The sequence below is a fragment of the Loxodonta africana genome, chromosome 8, assembly GCF_030014295.1.
Source record: "Loxodonta africana isolate mLoxAfr1 chromosome 8, mLoxAfr1.hap2, whole genome shotgun sequence".
In the NCBI taxonomy this organism is placed as follows: domain Eukaryota; kingdom Metazoa; phylum Chordata; class Mammalia; order Proboscidea; family Elephantidae; genus Loxodonta; species Loxodonta africana.
This window is the reverse complement of record NC_087349.1, coordinates 68,419,731-68,439,816: the sequence shown is the minus strand read 5'-3', so window position 1 is coordinate 68,439,816 and position 20,086 is coordinate 68,419,731. Positions and strand designations below refer to the sequence as shown.

The window sequence follows — 20,086 nt, the reverse complement described above, 5'->3', positions numbered from 1 at the left end:
TTCTATCCAGTGAGGTCCACATGTATAGTCACTGTTTATGTTTTTTAAAAAGGTATTTCCAATTAATAAATTGTTGGTCTTACAGAATTGTATCATGCAATGTACTGCACCATTTCTATCACCAAGGCCATATTTTCCAACTAATTATTATTCTTTGTTCCCAACTTTTGCATTCTAATCACCAGTAATTATTAATGAAATTGACTGCATGTTTGATCAATTTCAGACTGCAGAAGTTGGTAAAAACCTTCAATTTCTTCATCTTTCGCATTACTGGTTAGTAAGTAAATTTGAATAATAGTCATATTAATTGGTCTTCCTATCACTGACAGCACTGTATTTCAAGATGGATCTGGAAATGTTCTTTTTGACGATGAATGCGACGTCACTCCTCTTCAATTTCTCATTCCTGGCATAGTAGACCATAGGACTGTCTGCTTCCAAATGGCCAATACCAGTCCATTTCTACCCACTAATGCCTAGGATAGCTATCTTTAAGTGTTCCATTTCATTTTTGGCAACTTCCAATTTTCCTTGATTCATACTTTTGTGCATTCCACATTCCAATTATTAACGGATGTTTGCAGCTCTTTCTTTTCATTTTGAGTCATGCCACATCGGCAAATGAAGGTCCCAAAAGCTTGACTCCATCCATGTCATTAAGGTCGATTCTACTTTGAGGAGGCAGACCTTCTCCAGTCATATTTTGAGTGCCTTCCGACCTGAGGGGCTCATCTTCCAGCACTATATCAGATAATACTCTGTTCCTAGCCATAAGATTTTCACTGACCAGTTTTTTCCAAAGTAGATCACGCAGTCTTTCTTTCCAGTCTGTCTTAGTCTGGGAAGCTCTGCTGAAACCTGTCCACCATGGGTGACCCTGCTGGTATTTGAAATACCGGCGGCATAGCTTCCAGCATCACAGCAACACACACGCTGCCACAGTATGACAAACTGACAGACAATGGCCAATAAGCACATGAAAAGATGCTCAACATCACTAGCCATCAGGAAAATGCAAATCAATACCACGATGAGATACCACTTCACACTCACTAAGATGGCTATAATCAAAAAGAGAGATTATTAAAAGTGTTGGAGAAGATGTAGAGAAAGTGAAGCCCTCATATACTGGTGGTGAGAATGTATGATGGTGCAGCCACTTTGGAAGACAGTCTGGCAATTTCTCAAATGATTAGACATAGTTACCAGAAGACCAAGCGATTCTACTCCTAGATATATATCCAAGAGAGATGAAAATACACGTTCATAAAAAAGCTTGTACATAAATGTTCCTAGCAGCATTATTCATAACAGCCAGAAAGTGGAAACAACGCAAATTCCGTCAGTTGATGAATGGATAAATAAAATGTGGCATATCCATACAACTGAGGATCATTTGGCAACAGAAAGGAATGAAATACTGATATATGCTACAATATATGGATGAACCTTAAAAACATTATCCTAAGTGAAAGAAGCCAGTCACAAAGTTCAAATATTTAAGATTCCATTTATATGAAATGTTCAAAATGGGCAAATCCATAGAGACAGAAAATAGAGATGCTTGCCTAGGACTGAGAGGTTGGAGGGAAATAGGTGTGACTACTACAGGGTATGTATGGGTTTTATTTTTGGAATGATGAAAATGTTCTAAAATTGACTGTGATGATGGCTGCACAATTCTATGAGTATATTAAAAACCACTGAATTGTATGCTTTAAATGGATTATATAGTATTTGAATTATATCTCATATTTAAAAAAAAAAAAAAAAAAAAACATTGCTATCAAGTCGATTCCAACTCATTGTGACCCTGTAGGACAGGGAAGAACTGCCCCCATAGGGTTTCCAAGGCTGTAATCTTTACTGAAGCAGATTGCCACATCTTTCTTCCATGGAGTGACTGGTGGATTCAAACCACTGACCTTTTGGTTAGCAGCCGAGCACTTAACCACTGCATCACCAGGGCTCCTTCTACCTCAATAAATCTATTACCAAAAAAAGTATATTTGTGATAGTTCACAATATTAAAGAAATATAAAGTTTTCAAAAGTCCGTTGTAACCTTACCTTAGACACTTCCTCCTTCCCATTATTTTCTTTAATGAATACCTTTTCTAATTCAGGACTTATTCCTTCTACATTGCAGGGCACACGTGAAACAGATGATTTTGGCACTGATATATTTGACAGTGGCATAGGGACTGATCTTGATCCAGCAGCCTAGAAGACAGAAGATAAGGTGGTGTCAAATTATGATCAAAGAAATCAAGAACTAAAGAGCAGGGTAAATCTTCAAATCTAAACTTAATGAACAGAGTTATTTTTCATATTTCAAATACAATATAAATTCAGATACACATACAGAAAGTCAGGTTCTGAAGTAAGGAAGGTAAAAATTGCAAACCGAAAAAAAGGAAAAACCAAACTCATTGTTGTCGAGTCGATTTTGACAATACGTGATTGTTACCTTATACTGAATGACTGAAGTTCACGTGATTCATAAAGAGGTGGACTAGCTAATCACTGGTTAACACATTGATAATACTAAGTGCTATACTCCTGTTGTATGTGAATTATTGCATGTCCATGTCCTTTGTTTCTTGCTGATGCCTAAGTGATTTTATATTATAGTTTTAACTCTGTCATACATTTGCTGTTTCTTTTAGTACTTTTATGGTTTTAGTTTTCATATTTAAATACTTATAATGATTTTTTTCTGTGTATGATATGATGAAGAAAATTCAGCATATTTTCCCACATAGCAATCCAACTACCCCACCCATGCTTCTTTATTGTGAATTCTACCATTGACTTCCTTGAGCTGTTATCGGATAATTTCCAGACAAGAGCTACACTTTAATTGCTGCAATTTTACCATACATTTTGGTATCCTGCAGGGAAAGTGTTCTGAATTTTCCTTTCTATCAATGGACATTGCTTTTTCCATATGCACTTTGGAAATAACTGTCCAAATAATAAAAACAATTGCTTTTGAATTTCCACTGGAACTCAATTTGTACATTAATGTGAGATAAACTGTTATTTCAAAAATATTGAGTCTTCCCATTGATGGTTGTTAAGGCTTTCTATTTATGTTTCTATTCTCTATTTGATAACCTCAATAAAGTCTTATAGTTTGCATATTTCTTTTAAGTTTAAATCTAGGCATTTTGTATTTTCATTATATTTTCTAACTTGTTATTGATAGAAAACTACTGATTTTTGTATGTTTATATCTTACTGAATCATCTCATTAAATTCTTAGCCTGCCCCCCCCCTTTTATTATGGAAAAATCCAAACATAAATATAATTAGAATAGCATAATGAATCCTAAAGGGCACATCATTCAGCTTCAACAAGGATCAACATTTGCCAGTCTTAGTTTCATCTTTTTTTGTTGCTATTGCTGGAGTATTCTAGATTTTACATTTTTTCTACAGATATTTCAGTATGTACAGACAGATTGCTGCCATTGAGTCAACTCTCACTCATGGTGACCTTATGTATAAGAGAAGGACACGTTGCCTGGTTCTGCATCATCCTCATGATTACCGGTATGTTCTAGTCCATCATCCATTGTTGTGGCTATTGTGCCAATCCATCTCACTGAGGATCTTGCCCTCACTGGCCCTCTCTCTCCTTCACCAAAAAGATGATGGCCTCCAGCCATTGACCCCTCCTGATGATGTGTCCAAAGCCAATTGAGTCAAACAATGTTTGTTGTGATCCATAAGGTTTCCATCGTTTAATTTTCATAAGTAGACCGCGAGACCTCTCTTTCTAGTCCGTGTTAGTATGGAAGCTTCACTAAAACCTGTCCACCATGTGTGACTCCACTGGTATTTAAATACCAGTGGCATAGCTTCCAGAATCAAAGCATCACACAAGCCACCACACTATGATAACTAACCTGACAGATGGGTGGTATTAAGTATATACAGCTAACAGATAATTATTTTTAAGCATAATCACAATACTAAAAAATGTAATCTAAACTGACAGTAAGTACCTGTCCTTTTTATGTCAAGTCAATGAATCTAGTATAGGTACACTGAACTCCTAGAGGAATAGTTCTTGCAATAAATAATAATATGCTAATTAAGATGAAAAAGAAAGGCATGTGTGAATTTCCACCTGAAATGTCTGGGGTTTGCCAGTTGTCTATTTCTTTTACAGCTTTACTGAGCTACAATTTGCATACAAGAAAATCCTCTCTTTTTAAGGGAGGAGTTCATTGAGCTTTGTTAAATACACAGAGTCATGCAATTATGTTTTAGAAATTTTATTATCCAAAAAAATTTCCTAGGCCTCTTTCCAGTTAATCCCTTCCCCCAATACTTTCTGTTGCTATAATTTTACCATTTTTAGAATTTAATATAACGACTCATACAATACATAGCCTTTTGCTCCCTGGCTTCTTTCACTTAGCATGATTCTTTTGAGATTCAGGTATGTTGTTGTATGTATCAGTAGTTTGTTTCCAATTAAGATTAAATTTTTTGGTATTGTGATAATGCTTAAAAATACTTATCTGTTAGCTATACATACTCACCACCATCCGTCAGTTTGTCATACTGTGGTGGTTTGTGTGATACTGTGATTCTGGAAGCTATGGCATTGGTATTTAAGTACCAGCAAGGTCATCCATGGTGAACAGGTAAATAGTATTCCACTGTATGAATATATCAAATTACGTTTAGCCATTCACCAGCTGACGGATATTTGATTGTTTCACGAACATTCATGTCCCAGTCATTGTGTAGACATATACTTCCATTTCTCTTGGATAGATATCAAAGGGTGGAATTTCTGGGTTGTATGGTACATGTTGGAGACTCTGGGTGGCACAATTAATACACTTAGCTGCTAACTGAAAGGTTGGCAGTTTGAGTCCACCCAGAGGTGCCTCAGAAGAAAGGCCTGGTGATTTACTTCTGAAAGATCACAGACACTGAAAATCCTACCCAGTTTAACACACACAGGATCTCCATCAGACGGAAACGGCTCAATGGCAACTGGTTTGGGTATTCTCGGTTTTATGGTAACGGTAGGTTTAACTTTTTAAGAAATGCCACACTGTCTTCCAAGCTGGCTGTACCATTTTGTATTCCCACCAGCAATATGTGACTAGTCTAGTTGTTCTACATCCTTATCAACATTTGGTACCGTATTTTTAATATTTTAGTTCATTCATTTTGATTTTCTAAATATACAACAATATCACATGCAAATAGTGATACTAATTATTTCTTTTTCTTACTGCCCTGCCTCAAACCTTTAAATTAGTAGCAAATACTACCAGCAATTACAGACATCTGTGACTTATTCTTTAACAGTAATGCTTCCAAAATATATTGTTAGGGTCTCACTACATTTGCTCTTAGTGACCTTAGAAAATATCCTATTTTTAGTTTAATAATAGTTTTTTTTTTATATATACCACAAAGGGATATTAAGTTTTATCAAGTGTTGTTCACATCTAGAAAATCAAATGATTTTCTTTCTATTTTGACTTTCAGATACAGCAAACTAAATTAATACACTTCCTAACCAGATAATGAAAAAGGAAGACAGAATAAGAACTGATGCTTGCTAACTGTGGTGGTGGCGAAGAATACTGAATATACTGTGGACTGCCAAAAAAACAAACAAATCAGTCTTGGAAGAAATACAACCAGAATACTCCTCAGAACCAAGGATGATGAAACTTTGACTTGCTTACTTTGAACATGTCATCAGGAAAGATCAACTGCTAGAAAAGGGCATCATGTTTGCAAGAGGACCAACAAAAAACAAGGGAAACTCTCAATAAAGATAAATTGACAGAATAACCGAAACAGTGGATTCAAACATACCAACGATATGGAAGATGGTGCATGACTGGGTGATGTTTTATTATACATAAAGTCACCATTAGTCGGAGCTGGCTCAACGGCAACTAATGAGAATGTTGAATTATCCTAACATTTGTTTTGATACATTACTTGGGCTTCTTTTGCTATACTACTATATTGGATTTACTAAGATTTATATCAACATTCATAAGTGAACTTGGTCTAGATGAGCATTTCTCAAACTTTGTTTCACAGGATATGTTAATACAAATTTCTGGGGGAAAAAATCTCTACTCTACACATTTCTTCATATGTAAAACACAGAGAGAGTTACACAGATAGCCTGATTAAGGAACTATTAAAGAGGATTACCCCCACATGTCTGTCAGTTTGTCATACTGTGGAGGCTTGTATGTCATCGTGATGCTGGAAGCTATGCCACCGGTATTCGATTACTAGCAGGGTGACCCATGGCGAACAGGTTTCAGCTGAGCTTCCAGACTAAGACAGACTCTAGGAAGAAGGACCCGACAGTCTACTTCTGAAAAGATTCAGCCAGTGAAAGCCTTACAAATAGCAGTGGAACATTGTTTGATACAATTTTGGAAGATGAGCCCCTCAGGTTGGAAGGCACTCAAAAGACAACTGGGGGAAGAGATGCCTCCTCAAAGTAGAGTGGACCTTAAAGACATGGATGCAATCAAGCTTTCAGGGCCTTCATTTGCTGATGTAGCACAACTTAAAATGAGAAGAAATGGGTGCAAACATCCATTAATAATTGGAACATGGAATGTACGAAGTATGAATCTAGGAAAATTGGAAGTCGTTAAAAATTGAATGGAACACATAAACATCAATATCCTCATCATTTCAAAAATGAGCTGAAATGGACTGGTATTGGCCATTTTGGATCAGACACTCACATGATCTACTATGTCAGGAATGACAAATTGAAGATGAATGGTGTAACATTCATCATCAAAAAGAACATTTCCAGATCTATCTTGAAATACAACACTGGCAGTGATAGGAAAATATCCATATGCCTACAAGGAAGATTGATCAATTTCAGACTGCAGAAGTTGGCAAAAACCTTGAATTTCATCACGTTTGGCCTTAATGGTTGGTGCATAAATTTGAATTAGTCATATTAACTCAAACACTTAATCAGGATGCCTTGATAATTACCAGTGACTGGAATGCCAAAGTTGGAAACAAAGAAGGATTGGTAGTCGGAAAATACGGCCTTGGTGATAGAAATGATGCCAGAGATCACATGACAGAATTTTGCAAGACCAGTGACTTCTTCATTGCAAATACCTTTTTTACCAATATAAACGGTGACTACACACCTGGATCTCACCATGTGGAAGACACAGGCATCAAATCGAGTACATCTGTGCGAAGGGACAAAGGGAAAGCTCATTGTCATCAGTCGGAACAAGGTCAGGGGCCGACTGTGGAACAAACCATCAATTGGTCATATGCAAGTTCAAGCTGAAACTGAAGAAAATTAGAACAAGTCCATGAGAGCCAAAGTACAACCTTGAATATATCCCACGTGAATTCAGATGCCATCTCAAGAATAGATCTAACCCGTTGATGGAACACTAATGACTGAAGACTAGAGGAGTTGTGGAATGAAATCAAAGGCATCATATATGAAGAAAGCAAGAGGTCATTAAAAGACAGGAAAGAAAGAGAAGACCAAAATGGATGTCAGAAGAGACTCTGAAACTTGCTCTTGAACATCAAGTAGCTAAAGCAAAAGGAAGAAATGATGAAGAGTAAGAGTTGAACAGGAGATTTCAGAGGGTGGCTTGAGAAGACAAAGTATTATAAAGACATGTGCAAAGACCTGGAGATGGAAAACCAAAAGTGAAGAACATGCTCTGCATTTCTCAAGCTGAAAGAACTGAAGAAAAAATTCAAGCCTTGAGTTGCAATACTGAAGGATTCTACGGGGGAAACATTAAATGGCTCAGGAAGCATCAAAAGAAGATGGAAGGAATACACAGAATCACTATACCAAAAAGAATTGGTTGATGTTCAACCATTTCAGGAGGTACCATATGAGCAGGAACCAATAGTACTGAAGGAAGAAGTCCAAGCTGCACTGAAGGCATTGGCCCAAAACAAGGCTCCAGAAATTGACAGAATGCCAATTGAGATGTTTCAACAAACAGGTGCAGCACTGGGAAGTGCTCACTTGTCTGTGCAAGAGATTTGGAAGATAGGTACCTGGCCAACTGATTGGAAGAGATCTATATTTATGCCTATTCCCAAGAAAGGTGATCCTACCAAATGGAGAAATTATCGAACAATATATCACACACAAGTAAAATTTTGCTGAAGCGGCTGCAGCAGTTTATTGACAGGGAACTGCCAGAAACTCAGGTCAGTTTCAGAAGAGGGCACAGAACCAAGGATATCATTGCTGACGTCAGATGGATCTTGGCTGAAAGCAGAGAATACCAGAAAGGTTTTTACCTGTGTTTCATTGACTATGCCAAAGCATTTGACTGTGCGGATCGTAACAAATTGTGGATAAGATCGCAAAGAATGAGAATTCCAGAACACTTAATTGTGCTCATGAGGAACCTGTACCTAGATCAAGAGGCAGTCATTCAAACAGAACAAAGGGGTACTGTGTGGTTTAAAGTCAGGAAAGGTATGCATCAGGACTGCATCCTTTCACCACACCTATTCAATGTGTATGCTGAGCAAATAATCTGAGAAGCTGGACTATATGAATAAGAACAGGGCATCAGGATTGGAGGAAGACTCATTAACCTGTGTTAGGCAGATGACACAACTGTGATTGCTGAAAGTGAAGAGGACTTGATGCACTTACTGATGAAGATCAAGGACCACAGCCTTCATTATGGATCACACCTCAACAAAAAGAAAACAAAAATCCTCACAACTGGACCAATAAGCAACATCATTATCGAACAATATATCACACACAAGTAAAATTTTGCTGAAGCGGCTGCAGCAGTTTATTGACGGGGAACTGCCAGAAACTCAGGTCAGTTTCAGAAGCGGGCACAGAAAGGATTGAAGTTGTCAAGGATTTCATTTTACTTGGATCCACAATCAACACCCATAGAAGTAGCAGTCAAGAAATCAAAAGATGCATTGCATTCGGCAAATCTGCTGCAAAAGGCCTCTTTAAAGTGTTGAAAAGCAAAGATGTCACCTTGAAGACTAAGGTGCACCTGACCCAAGCCATGGTGTTTTCAATCGCCTCCTATGCATGTGAAAGCTAGACGATGAATAAAGAAGACCGAAGAAGAATTGATGCCTTTGAACTGTGGTGTTGGAGAAGAATATTGAATATGCCACGGACTGCCAAAAGAATGAACAAATCTGTCTTGGAAGAAGTACAACCAGAATGCTCCTTAGAAGCAAAGATGGCAAGACTACATCTCACACACTTTCGACATGTTATCAGGAGGTATCAGTCCCTGGAGAAGGACATCATGCTTGGTAAAGCAGAGGGCCAGTGAAAAAGAGGTAGACCCTCAATGAGATGGACTGATAAAGTGGCTACAACAATGGGCTTAAGCATGACAATAATTGTGAGGATGGCGCAGGATTAGGCAGTATTTCATTCTGTTGTACACAGAGTCCCTATGAGTTGAAATCAACTCAATGACACCTAACAACAACAACAAAGAGGATTAAATGAGATAAGATCCATAGTTGCTCAGTAAATGAACGAGCTAGGATTTCAGCCCAGGTCAGTATCATCCTTGAGACTGACAGACTCTGTTATCTTTGTTATTAAATGAGAAGGTTAAGCGTATGGTTTAAAAAAAAAAAACAAAACCAAACCTCTTACAACAATTTAAGAAACAGCAGTGATTTGGCAGAGCTAAGCATCTGCGTTATTAAATTATTTTTAACTGTAAAATAAAATATTCATCCTTTATGAGGAACTAAAAGCAGTTATTCAAATCTGGACAAGAAGTTAGCCTACCTGAGTGTGACTGATGGCTATATGGTTGCCATGGAGAGGTGACTGACGATCTTTCTCCTTATTGTGACGGCTACTCTGTTTACTGCGCTGTAGTTGCTGCCTCAGTTTGGCAATCTGCTTGGTGGGGAGAAGGGAAAGCAAGAGAGAACAAAAATGAATACCAATTTTTAAGTATTTGTTTCTTTAGGTTTTGAGTATTAATAAATGAATTATTTTTCTCAAAGGGTTCAAGAGGAAAGATTTTACAATGATTTATTCTTTCAAGTTTTTATGATTAAGACTACTGAAAATGAGAAATATATTCTACAAATGCTTCACTTCTACAATTTGAAAATGCTGTTGGTAAATATGTAGACTAAATTTCTCCCAATTATTCATATTTAACTTTGTAACATCAGAAATGTTTTCCTTTTTAAAAACCTTTTTTAAGGTGAAAAGGTAGTATTTCACATGCCTATAAAAAAAAAAATTTTTTTTTTTTAAATTGATTAAAGTCAAACATGATCTCTTAATACAGGGCCCACATCAGTTTCTAAGTTCTTGTCTAATCTAAACAAAATGAATCTGGTTTATCAATTACTAAACACTTTAAAATTCCAAATCCCACTGTGATGAAAATCAAAGCTATTTAGTTTTAGTACCTTATTAGCATTTAATATCTTATTATATATTAGTAATTAGTCACACGACTTTTAAAAACAAATATAATCTAGCATGTAAACCTGTTGCCATTGAGTCGATTACAAGTATCTTTTCTCCTAAGTGGAAGGGTCACATTCCCAGGCTTAAAAGTCATTACTGCAGTACGCCTTGTAATTCATTATTCACCTGTATATTTTAGGTGATGTGTAATCTGCTTAAAGTGTACTAAACCAGGAGTAAAAAACTCCTGAGCGTTTTTAAAGAGAACCATTAGTAATTTTGGGGAAGTCATTTAATACTGGTATTTTCCTTTGTAGAAAAGACGACGTTAATCATTTAACAACTGTACCTGGAACACTTATGGTTAACCCAGCTTTATGTTATCTAATAGGCAAAGTGTAGATATAAAGTCAGTAAAAAAATATTGATTTCCTCAGTGAGATATAGCAAAATACAATGTATTGTGATATTATTTAAATACTACCTTGAATAACCATGGCAATAAAAAGCATAATAAGCAGTTACTACTAAAGGCTATAAAAGCTCAAGGGAAAAATATATAAGGCTGTTAGGAAAACTTCTGTTTTTACCTGTGGCAAACAGCAAAAAGGCAATATCATGGAAGGATATAAAAAACTCAGACAAAGAAATAATATATATTCTTTCTTCTACACTAAAACCCTTACATCTCTTAAGTCTTTTAAAAAAGTTCTCTGTAGCTTATGGACCTCTCAACACCATGTCCTTGCAAAAGAGGTACAAGTAAAATTACCTATGTTATTGAGTTCCCTGCTCTCTGTTGAAATGATATCATTTTCTTCTAGAGAACATTAACTTACACGACAAAAGGATTCAAAATTAATAGGTGATTACATTATTCCTGTGATAAAAAATAAATAGGATTTCAAATTGAATAAGTCATTTAATTAGGATACCAAAACCAAAAAACCAAACCCAGTGCGGTCGAGTCAATTCCAACTCAGAGCGACCCTATAGGACGGAGAAGAACTGCCCCACAGAGTTTCCAAGGAGCGCCTGGAGGATTTGAACTGCCGACTTTTTGGTTAGTAGCCGCAGCACTTAACCACTGTGCCAGCAGGGTTTCCTTAATTAATTAGGATAAAAAAATTGAGCTATAAAATTAATTGTTTTCTGAATATTATGTCTTAGTGGTGATTCACAAACAAAAAGAACTTGCACAGAAGAACCCACAATGCCTAGCGATTAATCCAGACAATTTGGATTGATTTGTTTTTAAAATAATCTTTAAAAAACAAAACAAGAATAACCTTAAAACTGTTCATTCCTATTCACTCTATTTTAAAGGCCTCTGAGACATCAAAATAAGCCAGAAAACTTTCTGTTCCAAGCTGGTTTAACAAACCCCCAAAATAAAAATATACATTTTGCTACATACTTTTCTTAAGATACCAACTGAAATAATGCAACATTATAGTTTTCACATCACTGCTCATCTTTGGAATATAACATGTAATGTTTTTATTTTACAATTCAGTAGGGCTTAAGGTGTAAGGGAAATCCATCTTCCTAAATATACACATACTTGGAACAATACAAATTTAAATCAAGAAGTATGTGAAATGGAAGCAAGATTATTACCCTGTAAGTCCTCCTCTGCTTCAGAAAGAGGTGGTTCCTGTATTATTTACACCACATTAAGAAGAAAGGCAGGCTTAAAAACAACATAGCATCTGCAAGTACTCTTTGCCTTCCACATCTTTTGCTTAGGATTTTCCTTCCATGCCAGAGTCCATGGCTATCTGAGGTCATCTATTCTCCCTAACCTCGGTTCCACTGAAGAGTAAACACAAAGTGTCTCTGGGAGGAAAGGGCAGAAGGAAGTTGTAATCTTTCTCCACACACACCCCTCTCACCTCATTTACAACTATGAATCTCTGCCTAAGACAGCCTCCCTAAGCTCACCTTCCATTACATCACACAGAAGCTTTTGGTCCTCACTTCAGTGAGCCTACCCACACTAATTATGAAGATGCAATACCCAGCATAACCTTCCTTTAAACAGAGATTCAGTGCTTAGGGGATGGTGAGCTCCTGTTAAGGGTGATGGTATAATTTTGGAACAGATAAGGGTAATGGTTGAACAATAAGATGAACATAATTAAAGCCACTAAACTGTGCATTTGAAGATTGTTGGAATGTCAAATGTTTTCTTACATATACATCTACCACAATTAAAAAACAGGTGGGGAGGAGACATTAAGTGATACTGAAGGTAAATTTTTGAACTAAACTATATATATATAGATAAAGCTTACCTTGTATTTCTAAATATTTAGCAGTTTCTTGTGGCATTAATAAAAAATAAAGAGGGAAGGAGAAAGACTTCTTTAAACATGAAAGGTGTTCCAACCACATTAGCTTCAAGGTTTAACAAAAATAGGGAGTAAGTGGCCTGGGTCATAAAGGAGGAAAAATAATTGTAGAGGGAAGAATTCGTACAAATACAAAGAAAAGACGAAAACAGTTGTGGAATCAGATTAAGAAACACATGGACTAGCTCCACTTAAAATCTGAGAACTAGGAACACATTTTATTGTAATTCTTTGGAAACTTGGTAAAGTTGCCTTGTTTATTTGCTATTTTTGTACTGTTTGTTTCCCTCTCTACTGTCGGCATCTCGAAACAAAACAAAATTCTTAGCCTCAAAAGACTTTTTGAGTTCTTGCCTCAGGGACTGAAGTGGAAATATTCAAGATCCTGGGGCTTCAGGAAGAAAAGGAAAAAGAAAGGGAGAAAAAGAAAGAGAAGGAGAGAAGAAGCCAGCCTAAAACCAGGAAAAATACTATAGGTTATCACTAGCAAGAGATCTGGTTTCCTTAGTTAACCCTTCTTACCCACAGATGCCTTTGCACCAAGATGCAAGTACAAGCATTAGTTATAGCTGGGAATTCCAATAATTCTTCATATCTGATATTAGGACAAGATGGGAGATACGCTGTTTTCCCAAGACAGAATCCTAAATAGTATTTCCTACAGAAAGACAGCTACACACAGTGCTTAGAGTCTATCTCACTATTACAGGGAAACTAGATTCCACAAAACAAAGTTTCAGTGTAAGAATATATCCTGGCTTTCAGACACCTGACTTATAACCAAACTTCAGGATATAAACTAATTTTGAGGTCTTCTCCAATTTAACAGAAACATCTTTTTGAAAAGAAAAGGCACAATGTATAACTAAAGTATAAATAATTTGTATTCAGTAAGAAATTTTGAACACTTAAAGATAACCTGCTCTGGGCTGCCATTTTTGCTTGTAGAGTCTGAGTACTAAGCAAGTATTAAGGCACTAGGGTTAAAAGGATAAATAAGGACTGAAATCCAGGCCAGATCAAGCTCCACCCAGCAAGCTATAAGTCTTGGCACAACACTGAAGCTGCCTGAAAGCTGCTGCCTACAGTCAAAGGCACTATTCCTTTTCTGAAATGTTACATTTGTGAGGCTGCATCCACTCCAAGATGCCCTATAGGCTAGTATCCATCCAGAACATGGGTAGATACAAGCTAGAACCAAGAAGAACAGCTATGATTTTTTATCTTTTAAAAATAAAGCAGAGATGCTATAAGGGAGTGAAAAGATATACCACACTATGGGAAAAGATATTCACAATACACATATCCAACAAAGGACTCATATCCAGAATATGTTTAAAAAAAAAAAAAAAACTCCTACAAATCAGTAAGAAAAAGACTATTTAAAGAGTGAGTAAAAGACCTGAACAAGCACTTAGTAAAAGAGACCATCCAAATGGGCAATATGCATAAGAAAAGGAGCTCAACAGCATTCTCAACAAGGAAGTATATAAATAAACACCCATCGGACTGTCTAAACTTAAAAGAATACCAAATGGTGACAAAGACCTGAAGAAACTGAACTCTCACATATTCCTAGGGGGAGGCAGGCCAAAAACCAATTTCCTTTTTAACATAATAGGCTTAATTATACAAGGTTTTCTGGGGGATGTTATAATATCCTAGATATCAGGTCAGTGAAAGTTAATAACTTAAAAGTACAAAGCTGTGATCTGGCTCACATGGGGCAAGAAGTCTCAGGCTCAGCTACCTGGAAGGAGAGAAATGACATGCCCAAGGCAACAGTTAGCTGCTAAGGTGCTGAATGGGAAACAGTGCTGATAGAAGAGGAATACATGCTGTTAAGTCAAGAGGGCTAGGAGTTATGCTTCCTGTCTTGCAAGGAAAAGATGAATGAGCTATTGCAAAATAGAAGACTTTTGGCAAAGACATACCTATGTTATCTACTTCTGTTAATGCCATTTCTAACAATTAACTGAGACATTAGAATACATCTTCATTGTGTGAAGAGGCAGTCCTATAATAGGAATTTGTTGTTGTTAGGTGCTGTCAACTTCGTTCTGACTCATACCAACACTATATACAACAGAATGAAACACTGCCTGGCCCTGTGTCATCCTCACAATCTTTGCTATGCTAAGCCCGTTGTTGCAGCCACTGTGCCCATCTATCTCATTGAGGGTCTTCCTCTTTTTTGCTGACCTTCCACTTTGCGAAGCATGATGTCCTTCTCCGGGGACGGGCCCCTCTGGATAACACACCCAAAGTATGTAAGACAAAGTCTCTCCATCCTTGCTTCTAAGGAGCATACTGGCTGTAATTTTTCCGAGACAGATTTGTTTGTTTTTCTGCCAGTCCATGGTATATTCAATATTCTTTGCCAATGCCATAACTCGAAGGCATCAATTCTTCTTCAGCCTTCCTTATTCATTGTCCAGCTTTCTCATGCATATGAGGTAACTGAAAATATCGTAGCTTATGTCAGGTGCACCTTAGTCCTCAAGGTGACATCTTTGCTTTTCAACACTTTAAAGAGGTCTTTTGTAGCAGATCTGCCCAGTGCAATACATCTTCTGATTTCTTGACAACTGCTTTCATGGATGTTGATTGTGGATTCAGGTAAAATGAAACCCTTGACAAATTCAATCTCTTCTCTGTTTATCATGATATTGCTTATTGGTCCAGTTGTAAGGATTTTTGTTTTATGGTGAGGTGTAATCCATACTGAATTTGGTCTTCATCAGTAAGTGCTTCAAGTCCTCTTCACTTTCAGTAAGCAACCACGTTGCGTCATCTGCGTATCACAGGTTGTTAATGCGTCTTTCTCCAGTCCTGATGCTGTGTTTTTCTTCATATAGCCCAGCTTCTCGGATTACTTGCTCAGCATACAGATTGAATAAGTATGGTGAAAGGATACAACCCTGACGCACCCTGAAGAAATTTACCCTTTGCCAAATAAAGGCAACACAGTTTTAACAAAGTATAATTGAACATACTGAAAATGCCCGGATGAAGTACATTCTAACTAACATTTTTTAATGGTCACTCAAAGAATAACTAATGTAGGCCAGTCTCTTTGATACGTCAATCACCAACGGAAAACCATCATAAAAACTTGCCTACATGATAACTATTTACCACTAGCAATGAAGGGTTTTTTTTTTTTTTTTTTTTTAGCAATGAAGGGTGAGATATTGGTTTGGTGGTAGAATTCTTTCCTTCCATGCAGGAGCCCCAGGTTTGATTCCTGGCCACTGCAGTCATTGCGCAGCCCCCACCCACCAGTCAGTAGAGGCTTGTGTGTTGCTATAATGCTAAGCAAGTTTCAGCAGAGCTTCCAGACTAAAACGGACAAGGAAGAAGGTCTAATGATCTACTTGGAAAATAAGCCAGTGAAAACCCTGTGGGATCACAATGGTTCATTCCACAACTAATCATGGGGATGGCGCAGGACCAAGCAGCATTTCATTCTGTTGTGCATGAGGTCACCATGAGTTGGGGACCGATTCAACAGCAGCTAATAAGAACAGCAATGTAGAAAATATTTTGCCAACTGTTTTTATGTGAATTATCTCATTTATCTTTCAACAAAAGCACATGAGGTAAATACTATTACTATCTCCAATTCAGAAGTGAGGAGACTGAGAGGTTGAACGGTTAAAACACTTGCTAAAAAGTCACACAGTTAAGTGGTGAAGCCAGGATTTGAACTAAGGAAGTAAAATTCCAGAGTCTGGTCTCTTTACCACCATTTTATACTGCTTTAACAATCAAGTTAATAACTCACAAGGAGATAAAGAAATCTTACAAAAAGTGAAGACTGACATAGAAATGGGGGGAAAAATTTCACTACAGCTGAACTAAGATAAAACCTCATACAATAACTATTAAATATACTACTCCAACTTATTTTTCTGAAAATATAATTTGAGAAGTCATGAATCTCACACTGTTGTTCCCTTTCATAGGAAAATGGAAATATATCACAAGTTTTAATGCTTATAAAGACCAAGTATCTCAAAAGAAATGTTCTACAGCCTAGTTAAAATCAAAATTTATGTATTATATCACTTGACAGCATTCAAAGGAATTTTAATGCAACAATTACCTAATCTAACACAAAAAATTAAAACTTCTTTTTGCCCTTCCATAAACATGAACAGTATTGTTTTCCTGCCTTTCTTTAAAGTGTCAACAGGCAAAACCTAATGAACTAACTGCTATTCATTCAACCTCCTGATATACCAATTAATAAACACAAGCACATGCATGCACAGATGTGCACGTGCAGAGAGCACATGAATGTGGTACGTGGCACACATGCATGAGGGGTCACTTTCATGTGCATCAATGCCTACGCACCCACAGACAGACATGCCTACCCACATGCAGACTCAGCCAACGCCACTGACCCAGGAACAGACACCACACACACAGATTTCACCTCCACAGATACAGCTAGTTTTTTTATGAAAATAAGTTTAACATAAGAAATGTATTTATAACTACCAAAAAGGCTTATTTCCCAATGGAGCCATTTTAACAATACCTAACTTACATTTAAAAAACACTTAGCTCATAAACTCATTTGATCCTACACATTTATTATATTCATTTTACATATGAGGAAAATTTCTCAAAAATAAAGTTTCTTGCCCAATGTGAGACAGCTAATAAACATCTGACTGACCTTGAATCCAGTCCTTTAGCCTTCAATTTGTAACCTCTTCTATTACTTATCAATGTTGCTCAAAGTAATACTATATTAATATTCACCTGCAAATAACTACCAGTCACTAAGTATTGGCTCATAATCTGAACCACTTTGCAAAGTAACTTCCTTTCTTAATGTTGGAGATATTGCAAGATATGACACTGAAATACAGATGAAACAAAATTTGATGAAGCAATTAACTGACTACTAACCTACTGATAAGTTTTTTTTTGATAAGCAGATTATAGGTCTTTAAAAATTTGTTCCTATTGGGTCTGATATTCTTAAGAGTATAAAATATCTTTACATCTCAATTTAATATGGGTTTAGACAGAGACTTTATTAGATAAAGAATATATGTATTTTTAAGTTTGTTTATCATATAATTCAATGAACAATTCATCATATAAATGATTCCAAAAGGATAATCAACATTCTTCACATTATTTAGGTCCACAGAAAACATCATTGCAATTATTTTCCCCACTACAATAAAAACCAACAAAAACAATTTTTAAAATACCAAAAATTAATAAAATGTTAGGACAGAAGGAATACTATAAGGAGACTTCTATTTTCCTTAAACAAAGGAATACCACATCAATAACATCTATTAATCACTCTTAGATCAGAAGTGAGAAATATATGTAATCATTTCACTGCTCCAGATGGTTCCATCCAAGACAAACCATCCACTACTAATAAAGAGAGCTTATTGGTGAGATAAAGAAAAGCAGCAACACAGAGGTTTTTCCTTCTTTCCAATTAAGGACTTAAGAATAGTAAACCTACCCTTTTTCAATTTATATCATAATCAGTTTTAAAAAACTCGAGATCAAGTAATACTTGATTTCTTATGTTCCAAAATTATGAAAATACTCTAAAATCTCCAGTATCTCAGTGTAATGTATTAGAAACTAACCAGTGCTCACACTGTCCCCTCAGGTGTACTCATTTCCCCACCATCTATCTCTATTTGTCTAAACTATACTCATCCTTTAAGATCCAACTCAACACCACTTTCATGAAGCATTCGTTAAAGTCCATAAAAAGAGGTACTATCTCTTACCTTTGAATTCTTATAACGCTTTGTCTCTCATCCCACCTATCATATTCTATCCGTATGACGAGTACATGAATTGTCCTAATTCTCCTTCCCAGGGGCGGATTATCCAATAGGCAAGGCAAGCACAGTGCTTACCTTGTTTACCAGATCATCTGTTGTGAAATTATTCACTACAGATTAGTAAGTAAGCACAAGCAAGCCTGTACTTACCTTGTTTACTTGGTCATCCGCCCCTGTCATGGACTGTAAATTTGAAAGGAGGTTTTGATTTTATAGGAAGGTGCTGTGGGGTTGGGAGAGACAAATACCAGCCATACCTAGAAGCAGAACCTTTGATGTGGTGAAAAAATGTGAAATTGTTCACTACAGATCATCTATTGGATAATGCGCCCTTGTTCCTCCCTAATAATAGATTAAAGGCTTCTTGAGAGAGTATGATCATCTTGTATGCTCATCTTTGAATCTTGGGTTCGCTATAGATGACTAACAAATATTTTCTGAATGAATAAATGTATAATTAAATTAAAACCTAAATCTGGAAGAGAAAAAAAAAAAAACCTAAATCTGGAACCATGAAGAAAGTTTTTCAAAATGCTGGTTGCTGCCCTGTACTGGATCATGAAATCTATTTATTGATTCATACCCAGCATTTTCTTTTAAATGGAATAGAACAGAAAACATCAAAGTTCATCATGGATACTAAAGGTTAAGTACTGTTTTATAAAACTTCAGTTTCAGTTTTATACACAAATACGTGTATACAAATTTTACTCACATACGGTACACAAAGTTGTAACATTATATATATACACACACACACACACACTCTACTGTTAAGTTTGAATTATACTATACTAAATGGATGATTTAAAAAAAAAATTTTTTTTTTTTTTTTAAATGGATGATGTACCTTGGATTCTAGATTTTTTTCTCTTCCTCTTATTCCCTTAGCTCCTTTCTACTCTCATTGTCTCAGGGGTGCATGCATGACACTATGTTGATCCCACTTCCATCCTGAATGCTATTCTTACAGACAAGAATCTCCCATTTATATTTTCAAGTCATCCCTCCACATATCTCTATATTTATTTTTTACATTATTCTATCTCTACTGTAGCAGATTCTTCCATCTATATTGTGACTCCCTTCCTTTTCTGCTTGCTCCAAGAGAATCTGCACTTATATTGTCTTCTTTCCATTCATTCAACAAATATTTTGGGTCCATTCTCTGTGCGAAGCACTGTGCTAGTTGCCAGAAAAGGATAAACACAACAATTAAGTTCTCTGACTGACTAAAGCTTACAGTTCAGGGGGAAAGTAGACATTAGAACCACACAAGTAAATATAGTATTACAAACTGTGATAAGTGCAGTAAAAAAGGTGCAGCACACTAGAAGTCGGAGTAATGTAACCGAGTCTAGGGTGGTGGATGTCAGAGGATGCTTAGCAATTAAACATGTGAGAAGCAGTAAGAAAATTTCAGGC

At 36.4% G+C, this 20,086-nt stretch overlaps 1 protein-coding gene across 2 annotated transcripts in view; it reads right to left on the bottom strand.

The window, feature by feature from the left end:
* Nucleotides 1–20,086, bottom strand: part of GLCCI1 (glucocorticoid induced 1) — a 124,591-nt gene that overhangs the window by 27,360 nt on the left and 77,145 nt on the right. The window contains exons 4-5 of one of the 2 annotated variants that reach the window (XM_064290005.1): nucleotides 9,826–9,942; nucleotides 2,073–2,225 (exon numbers count right to left, since the gene is read on the bottom strand). In XM_064290005.1, the coding sequence (XP_064146075.1) occupies nucleotides 2,073–2,225; nucleotides 9,826–9,942 (270 nt within the window). The remainder of the gene's footprint in view (nucleotides 1–2,072; nucleotides 2,226–9,825; nucleotides 9,943–20,086) is intronic. The other variant, XM_064290006.1, reaches the window with a different exon arrangement.